Source organism: Sinocyclocheilus grahami, unplaced genomic scaffold, assembly GCF_001515645.1.
Source record: "Sinocyclocheilus grahami isolate Dianchi unplaced genomic scaffold, SAMN03320097.WGS_v1.1 scaffold63.1, whole genome shotgun sequence".
In the NCBI taxonomy this organism is placed as follows: domain Eukaryota; kingdom Metazoa; phylum Chordata; class Actinopteri; order Cypriniformes; family Cyprinidae; genus Sinocyclocheilus; species Sinocyclocheilus grahami.
Window position 1 is genome coordinate 2,029,976 of NW_015505242.1, and position 9,982 is coordinate 2,039,957.

At 36.0% G+C, this 9,982-nt stretch overlaps 1 protein-coding gene across 1 annotated transcript in view; it reads left to right on the forward strand.

Annotated features, from left to right (window-relative positions):
* The window catches only part of LOC107584844 (tomoregulin-2-like), a 48,270-nt gene that overhangs the window by 22,488 nt on the left and 15,800 nt on the right, over positions 1-9,982 (forward strand). The window contains exons 4-5 of the mRNA XM_016271604.1: positions 947-973; positions 5,952-6,048. Of these exons, the coding sequence (XP_016127090.1) occupies positions 947-973; positions 5,952-6,048 (124 nt within the window). The remainder of the gene's footprint in view (positions 1-946; positions 974-5,951; positions 6,049-9,982) is intronic.

Genomic DNA, 9,982 nt, shown 5'->3' on the forward strand with positions numbered 1-9,982 from the left:
ACATCAGCACATTGTGAAGCGTGACATAAAAAGCTCACACGAGGAAGCAAAGAGGACGTCACTTCACACAATGCACTTATGTCACACTTAACAATGTGATGACATTTATGTCAAGTGTCAACGTATATGACAGTTGGCCGGAAGCAATGGTTTATAGATCAAACTTTTTAAAATATTGGTATTTTTTACACACACCTTTTCTTAAGTTTAACTTTAGAATAAATTGATTAATCAACTGAGGTCACATGGATTATCGCAGTGTTTGCTTTGTGTCGATTATGATGCATCAACTTTGGGGGACCCGTATAATTGCATATAGACTCACAGGGATGGATTGTTTTACTGTTTTTGTTTGTGTCCATCTGAAGAAAGAAAGTCATATACATCTGGTATGGCATGAAGATAATTAAATGAAAGATTTTTCATTTTTAGAGGAATATGCCTTTAACATCAGTTTGACATTTGTGCCTCTCTATTTGATCATCACTTAACTAAACTACAGCATTCTTGTTTCTTAAAACTACAGTTTTTTTCTTAGTGAGCAAAGAGGACCTGTGTTCAAATCCCAACCTAATTAATTTTAATAAAGTGAAAATGCAATTGAACTTGACAGCCAGTAAACTTATAAGATAATTTTGAGCTCTACAATCATAGAAGTTCGACAACATGCAGGCTGGGTAGATGATCACAAAATTTTCAATTTAATGCAAATGATCTGCAGAAGCAGTGACTCAGTTGGCCAGATTGGATTTATATGTGTGGATGTATGATTTTGCCACAGTGTTGCAGACAACACCTTTTGTATCTATGAAGGTGCAACCTAATTATCAAATGTATTGTTTTTTTGTTTGTAAGTTGCATTTAGAATTGGTTCAAAAATACAACGAAATCCGTTTGAATGGACATGATGCTTGTGTTCCTGACCATCTGTTTTTCTGCTTTGTAGATGCTGGCTCTGGATCAGGGGATGATGGTGAGTATTTGCAACTCATCTCTAATTAATACAGAGCATTACAATAATAATCTCGCTTTGTATGTTCACATCTACACACTCACACAAAAATGCTCATACTGAGTTCGGATGACAGCAGCTTCTGTCTGCCTCTCCTGATAGATGTGAATATGCCAGCAGTACTTATGAAGTGAATCCAGGATGAAGAATTTCACTCTAGAGCATGGCTAATTAAAAAGAGATTCTGGATGGGGTGACAGGAAGATCAGGAGAGAGAAACAGAAGAAAGAGAGAGGGAGGGACACTCTGAAGGGAGGGATGATATCTACTCTGAAATATTAGAAAAGTTCAGCCGATCAAATGGAGAGGAAGAGACTGTTTGGAATGGAACACCTAATGGTCTTAGTACTTTAAAAAAAATAAGTAGACATTTTGCTATATCATGCTATATTGTTGTCACATGACATTACCACATTGCATGTTTATATCAGAAAGTAACATAATTTGCCTTTTTAATCCAGTTTTGTGTAAAAATGTCAGGCTTTTGAAAGTCTGATAAACTGATGAGACACAAAAAGTAAGTCAGCTGAAAATTGCATCTGATATTAGTTCAGTTTTATTTATAAAGTTCAAGTCACATTGTGTTCTGAAATACAGAATTAATGTAGTAAGCTTTATGTTTGGAATAGCATACACTGAAAAGAATAAGCATACGCAGAAAAAAAGTTAACTCCGAATTTGCTAGTAAGTTTCACAATTATTTACAAAGAAATGGCAAGTAAAACACTGAATTAAACATGAAATGCTAGAAAGTAGAAAGGATGAAATCATATTTCTTGGAAAACATACTCCAATAATTCTTACTCCAGTAATTTTTTACAGTCTCCAGTGATTTATTTATTTGATCAGACTGCAAAAAGACAAGAAATTCTTGCACAAAAGTAAAGAAAATGCAAAATAAAATGTTTTTTTTATTATTTCCAAGATCTCCATGTTAGCAGAATACTGGCAACTGCTTCAGTTACCACTTATTTTGTAATAGGCATACTGTGCAGTATTCAGAAAATAATATGCAGGTTTTCCATTTCATACATTAGCCTTTCATATAACTCACATCAAGGCTTTAGTGCAAGCATCATGTGCACTTTTGACCACCACATGAAAAGCATTGCAGATAGAGTTACGAAAAGCCAATTCTATGAGGTTGCTACTTGTATGTACCAAGAAAGCAGTTGTGCACACACAGTAAACAGCGAAAACATGTATTTAAGCTTAAGCTTAGAATATAAAAGGGGCATGGAAATTGATTCAATACACTGCAGAAAGGAAAAAAAACACTCGTCAAAAATGGATTTACATGAATTTAAGAACTGGGTTGTTGTTGGAAATATTAAGGTAAATATAATTGAATAAAGGAGGAATTCAAAATCTCCTCGAAATATCTCATTGCTTTTAAAACTCTAAACGGCATCATTAGAGATGCAAAAGCATGTACAAACATCACAAACTTAAGACCTGTAAATGCATTCATCACGTGAATTTTCCAGTAATCACTGGCTGTGCTTTAAAAGGTCACGGCAAACAGGATCAAGTTTTAAATTGTTTGAACTTTGAGTGATGCATTAACAGTGCTTGACAGGCACGCAGTGTGCCGCTGGAGGTAATAGCTCCTAGAGTTCAATTAATTGGGCAAAGCTGATGTGAGTCATGTGAAAGGGCCTTTACTGTGAAATACAGCATGCTTCTAGAATGCTAAAACTCTCTGTGATTTTGCATCTCATAATTCATTGCCTACAATTACACAAAAAATAATTACATTAAAAGTATCAAAAGCTGCATTTATTTGATCAAAAACAGAGTAAACAATAATATTGTGAAATAAAATATTTAACTGAATTTTCATCATCATTAGTCCAGTCTTCAGTGTCACATGATTCTTCAGAAAGTATTTTAATATGCTGATTTAGTCCTCAAGAAACATTTCTTCTTGTTATCAATGTTGAATGCTTTATATTTTTGTACAAACAGTGATACATTTTTTAGTATTCGGTGAATAGAAATTACAAAAGAACGGCGTTTAGTTACATATAGTTAACCACTCTTATTTATTCAATTATTGTTAAACGGCTAGCCATCATGCCCATCCCATTGACTGATCAGGAGGTGATATACATAAGACGAGGGACTGGAAAAAATGGAACAACAGAAGAATGGGAACATGAAATTGAGGATGAGAAGAAAAGAAATGAAATAAGAGAGGATAAAAAAGGAAATAGGGAGGGAAATAGAAAAGAAAAGGGCAGGAAGAGAGAAGGATGGAGGGGTGACAGATCAGTGTGGATCAGAGTTTAGCTTGAGGAAAGTGTTGCCCCTCTTCCAGGAAGATCAAACATGTTTTAATGTCCGAGTGTAGAACATTGATGAGCTCTGGCTCATACATTCTAAATCACACACATACACACTCAGAATCAGATATGTTCTATTGACGTGGAAACAACACTTCCTCTTCACTCACACATAACTGAGCAGGGATATTGCACAAAAGTCTTCCAACACACACACACGTAAATCCAATGATGAAAACACACTTAATTCCATTCTTTGACAACTGACTCCTAAAAAAAAGAGAAATTTAGATACAAGTGGGGCTTCTTAAAAATACAGATTCTAAATCAAACTTTTGTTAACTTGAGAGAAAGAGTATTGTTGAACATGAGATCTTATGTATCCAATAGGGAAGGACATATATGAACAAAATCTTGTATCATAATCTGTGTCCCAAATCACATATATTAAATAAGAACTTACTTCACGCCCGTTCAAAAAGTACACTCTACGTAGTTTGGAGTATGAATGAAACCTGGATGCATTACATTCGCCATGTTGTCTCTGTCATGTGACCTACGGCATCAGCTGTTTTGCTTCTCTGCAATTCACAAACCCCCTCCCATGGCCTCATGGGATAGTAAAGTGTTCATCTGATGTTCAATTCAGAATCTTAACCGAAGTAGTAGGTCATCCAAGTACTTCTCATCTACTGTTTAATGAATGCTGTGAATTCTAAAATACTACTCTTTTAGCATACTGTTTTAACATACTGTTTTCGTAGGGAAGTATTTGGACGCAAGTAACAGAATATAATTGTTTTTGCTGGAAATTCAAGAAAATGGTTTTAAAGGGATAGTTGACCCAAAAATGAAAATTCTGTCAAAATGTACACACCCTCATATTGTTCCAAATGTGTATGACTTTCTGTAAGTTAGTCAGAAGAATGTTGGTAATAAAATGGAATTGGTTACCATTGACTTCCACTGTATGGACAAAAAAAATAAAATTTCAGGATGAGTAAATGATTGCAAAATGTAAATTTTTGGGTGGACTATCCCAAAAATGTGGTAATATATGGGATGGGCATATGATAATGCCTAGTTTTTGATTATCAAGTGAATTAAAAGGACTCTGGAATAAGGAATTATATTCAGAGCTGTCGGGTTTGATTTGGATGGAAACTTCAAAGTCCTGTCATTTGTTTTTGCATATTTATATCATGTCCGTAAACTAAGAAAATAGGGTCCGGCTATAATGGCAGCAGATATGCTGCTTGTGCAGAATATACGTCTTATAGAACTTTCTTCTCACTATCAGAAATCTGGGTGTAGCTAGTCAGATCCGCACTGATATGACAATCACAGGAATCCATGGGTAGCTATAGTTCAAACTATCAGATTCATCATGCAGTATGAACTAACATTCTGCATTTGATTGTAAGCGACAAGAAGGAGGTGATTCTTTACTAAACTCGTCTTAGCCCATAGCTAATATCTCCATTTTAGCTTAAATGCTTTGTCTAGCTTTTATTAGCAACACTACACACTATCCCTGACTCTGTGAATCTGAATGTGACCACATTGCAACAACTGACACTTTATACTCCATAATGTGTAGAAAATCAGGCTGTTCCTTTACACCCACTCAAACTAGCTATTTTTTTCAGGCAAAAAGCTGCTGCTTGACCCATATTTAGCCTTCAGAAACTCTCATGCTATGTTTAGTTAGATCTTTTCATTTACTGCCAATAGCGGCTCAAGCACTGCAAATTTGCAATTAGCACTGTCCTAATTAAAGCGTTTTAGTCAGGGGCACTATTCAAGCTTAGATTACATTACAAATACACACCAAACACTGTTCCTTTTTCAGTATAAACCACTAAGGTGAGGTGTCTTCATCTCTGTGGTGATAAACTTGTGATAATGTCAGATTTTCATGCAGGTGTGGGCTAACGGAAGAGTCTCAGGCTGTTTGTCGTCAATAATGCATCACTTTTATGGTTAAATTTTTATTTTTTTGAGGGGCAGCTTGGCTGATACTGCAACAAGTGGGCTGGTCCCCAGCAATAATTAACTAATTATTTAACCGTACTTGATGGCTGTTACTATCGTCTATATACACTGTATATGGCAGGGGTCAGCAACCTTTTGGCCATGAAGTGCCATTTTTAATTTTTCTGACTAACAACTGTGCTAATAAGACCCTGTTGTCACTGCTGCAAACATCCATATTTACAAATAATTATTCAAAAAATATAATGTATTACTGCAGCCAGTAGGCCCCTTCCACGTGTAGGCCCCTGGATTTCACCCCGTTGAACCCCGTGTGTTAATACACCCCTGACGTTGGTAATTCACACACGCATATTTGAGGGAAAAAAAAGTTGTTTGCATCACTGGATATAGCTGTTGGTCATTTAACATTTCTATCATAAAACAGTTGACTATAATGATTTGCATTTTGCACATTTCCATATCACCTCATTCCTAAATTGATGCTTCCTGCTGGAATTTGCACTCTGCTTCTGTGAACTGTTAACCCAGCCTACTTTGATTTGATTGGCCATCTGAATTATTTTGACATTGATGAACGCTGTTAGACCTCATAATATGACCCCTTTAAGTGCAACTCTCAAGATCTCTCATCTCATTTGCTTTCTCTCTCTCTCCAGTTAACGAGGGTTCAGCCGAGATCAGTCAGAAGGAGACATCAACATGTGACATTTGTCAGTTTGGGGCCGAGTGCGACGAGGATTCTGAGGATGTGTGGTGAGTCACAGACATGTGCGACAGCTTTTCAGGGTCTTGACATTCTGTTCTTCAGAGAGCCAGAGGGCTTGAGGAATACATGGGTGTGTCTAATGGCATGTATCAGATGCAGGCCTGCTCTTCTGGCACTGAAGTCTACGGCATTACTGTGATACATTGCAGTGCATAGCCGAGGGTGCGTGCTGAACGCCATCCGCTGCAGTAAATAATCTCTATTCGATTGTCTTTCTCTCTGTCTTTCCATCTCTCCCTTTTAGCTTTGCAATCTCTCTTGTGATATCTGTCCCTTATCTTTAGTGAGGCTTATGATTAAAGCAAGAAAACAATTTACCAGTAGGGTAAGTGAAATAAACTTAATTCAAGATAAGCAAATTGATCCTGTTTTGAGGATGTTTAGATATAGGAAATTGGGACAAAAATACTAAATAAGACAATGATTTTTGTGATGTCAGCAAAACAGGAATCTAATTTACAAAAGTCAATTTTTATGTCATATTGACTTTGCCAACCTCCCATCTGTTCAGATCTATTGCAAAAAAAATCAGCAAAAGCTGATTCCAGGTCAGTGTTCTGACCCATTTATAATCACTCTCACATGGACAAGCTTTTTTTTGCCATCATTTCCCCTTCAGGTTTCTCTTTTCTGTTACATTTCAGCCTTGTAATTTAGTTAACCCATTGACTAACATGTTGCGCCGTGGAATTCTGTGGCATTCTGAGCAGATTGTAAATGTTAATTGTATTGTCGCCGGAATGTGAGGGTCAGTTCTCTGTCAGTCTGGAAGGATGATGGATTATTTCCTAGTACAAGGCCCAGCTTTCAGGACAGCGGACAGGCAACCCAAGAGATGGAGGGGCAAAAGAGCGCAGCTCTCCTCTGCAATTCCATCTTCAATTAATAGAGGTCCTCTTCCCTAGCAGACAGATTAAAACCTCAGCACCATGGGAGTGCAATTACCATTCAAATATCCCTCACGGTAATACACTAACCAGACAGATCAGAGGGAAACCGAGGGATGGAGAGAGATAGAGATGTGAAAGGGGACAGGAACGAATGAGGGAGAAAATGTCAGAAAGAGACAGAGATGAAAAGAGGGAAATGAGGCATCTCAGCGGTTAATGTGTGTGAGTGTGTCTACGTTAAGGTTCATGTGGTTGGTTAAAAGCGGGTGTGGGGGCACTTTCCAGAAATACAAGACAAAATAGGCCCTGAAATTCTTAATAAATAATTTTTTGTTTTTTTGTTTTCCAACAAATGATCAGTGCCATCTCAGGCCATCTGAGATGTAGATGAGTTTGTTTCTTCATAGGAACAGATTTTGAGAAATTCAGCATTACATCACTTGTTCCTCTGCAGTGAATGGGTGCCGTCAGAATGAGAGTCCAAACAGCTGATAAAAACATCACAATAATCCACAAGTAATCTGCAGACATGACTGCAGTCCATCAATTAACATATTGTGAAGTGAAAAGCTGCATGTTTGAAAGAAAGAAATCCACAATTAAGGTGTTTTAACTTTAAACCATTGCTTCTGGCCAAAATACCAGCCCATAATCCATAATAATGCTTCCTCCAGTGATAAAGTCCGTCCTCTGTTGTCCTCTCACATCAAAATCCACCAGCATATTTGTTTAGAACTGTTTTGGACTGTGTTTGCTTGTAAACAGTGCTTGATCTGTGCATATTTCTCTCTTGATTCTGACAAGATTACTATGGAGTTATTATGGATAGAGAACTCATATTATAGATGGAAGCAACTTTTTGAAGTTAAAGACATCTTGATGATGAATTTGTTTATTATAACCATGCAGCTTTTTTAATCAGTTGTTTGAACTCTTATTCTGATGGCACCCATTCATTGCAACAAATCCATTGGTGAGCAAGTGATGTAATGCGAAATTTCTGCAAATCTGTTCTGATGAAGAAACAAACTCATCTACATCTTGGATGGCCTGAGGGTGAGAAATTTTTCAGGAAATTTTCAATTTTGGGTGAACTACTCCTTTAACCTTATAAGCAAAAGCATCTCGCCAACCTAATGGGGTCAAACTAAGTATTATTTGAGCTTTTTTCTATTCATTTTGTAAGAAGTTTTAATTTTAGCAAACCTGTCACAGAATTTTAGAAAATGTTTACTGATTTGCAACAACAAAATATTCAAATTAAATAGTTAAAATATGGTTTACTGATATTCCCCTTAAATTAAAGAAATTTGCATGATCATTGCTGTCAACTCTAACAGGGTTGCACACAAAATGTGGGACAATTCATCATACAGTATGTCGACATTATGACATTTCTTTTCATTCTAGGTCAATTTTATGTTAGATAATAGTTTCTAGAAACTTTTACATTATTGTATGTATATATATATATATATATATATATATATATATATATTAAGCAGCACAACTGTTTTGAACATTGATAATAACATGAAATTTATATTGAGCACCACATCAGCATATTAGAATGATTTCTGATGGATCACACTGTAATGACTCCTTACAGTTCAGCTCTGCCATCAAAGGAATACATTTGAATTTTAAAATATATTTAAATAGAATACAGTTATTTTAAATAATAATTATTTTTCACATATTACTGTTTTTACTGTATTTTTTATTAAATAAATGCAGCCTTATTAAACATAAGAAAGCAGTACAAAATCTTACAGACACTGAACTTTTGAACGGTAGTGAAACATACATACAGTAAATAAATACAAAATGAAATTTGAATTAAAAAAAAAAGGTTATTTTATAGGGGTCAGAGAGAAAAGGTTGTTTTGTTTTGATCCAAAAATATAAGCAGACTTAATGGGGAAAAAAGCAGCAAATGTAGAATATGGCCTGTTAGAAGATGTTTGTGTGTGACATTCCCTGTATGGTTTTGTGGTTTAATATGCAGGGAATCTTTAAACCAAATATAACTGCTCCAATTCCACAAGATTAAGTATATATTTGAGAGTCATGAAATCCCTACTGATCCTTTCTAAGTTGCTTTCATCAAATATATTTTTGGAAAGCTGTGAAAAATGAGAAAATATAGTTTCCATCAGCCACAGCGAACATTGAGTGTGCTAGATTGATTTGCAGAGTTGTAATTCCAGACGTTATCTCTCTCCATCACTCTCTTTCTCTCTCTCTTTCATTACCTTTCTTCCCCTTGGAATCTATTTGTATGTGTGTGCTGTGTCTGATAACCAATTAGCAGCTACATCTGTGAGCACTGATGCGGTCGGTCCTATAGCATAGAAATCCAGCTCAAGCTAACAGTAATCAATTCATACCCTCTAATCACATTTTTTTCAGCTCAGTGAAAATGCAGTGAATCTGCAGTTTTCATGCTGTTACAATCACATATTGCGTGCATGCCTGCATGTGCCTGTTTTGTCAGATGAATGTCTGAGAACATGATAAGTGTGGATAAGTCGAGTCAGGCATGGTTCATGTTGCTTTGACTCGTGTATGTCTTGCCGAACACTGCCAGGTCTGGTCTGTTATCCTCTGGGCATATATGGAGGGATTAGAAATATTACAGCAGGGTTTTATAAATCAATACCAGACTCAGAGATGAAGTGCTCACCAGTAAATATATTAGACAGTGGAGATGTAGCAAATATATCTGGTCTAAGAGCGTTCTCTCTTTCTCTCTCTAAGAATTTGTAAGTGTGCCTGTATGGCAATTACCGTATGGTCCTAGTTAGACACTTTTCAGTGCCAGACAACACTTTCATCTTATAAACTAGCAATATGTATAACTATGTCTGAAGTTTTTTGTTATTCAGTGTAATGAGTTCAAATAGTGGGTTACAAAATCCTGAAACCACATCGGGGATTCATAACCTAAAAAGTATACATGTAGAAACGAAAAGAAAATAAATGTTTTATTATTTTTTTAATGTTGCCAAAGGGAAAAAAAAAATAAAAT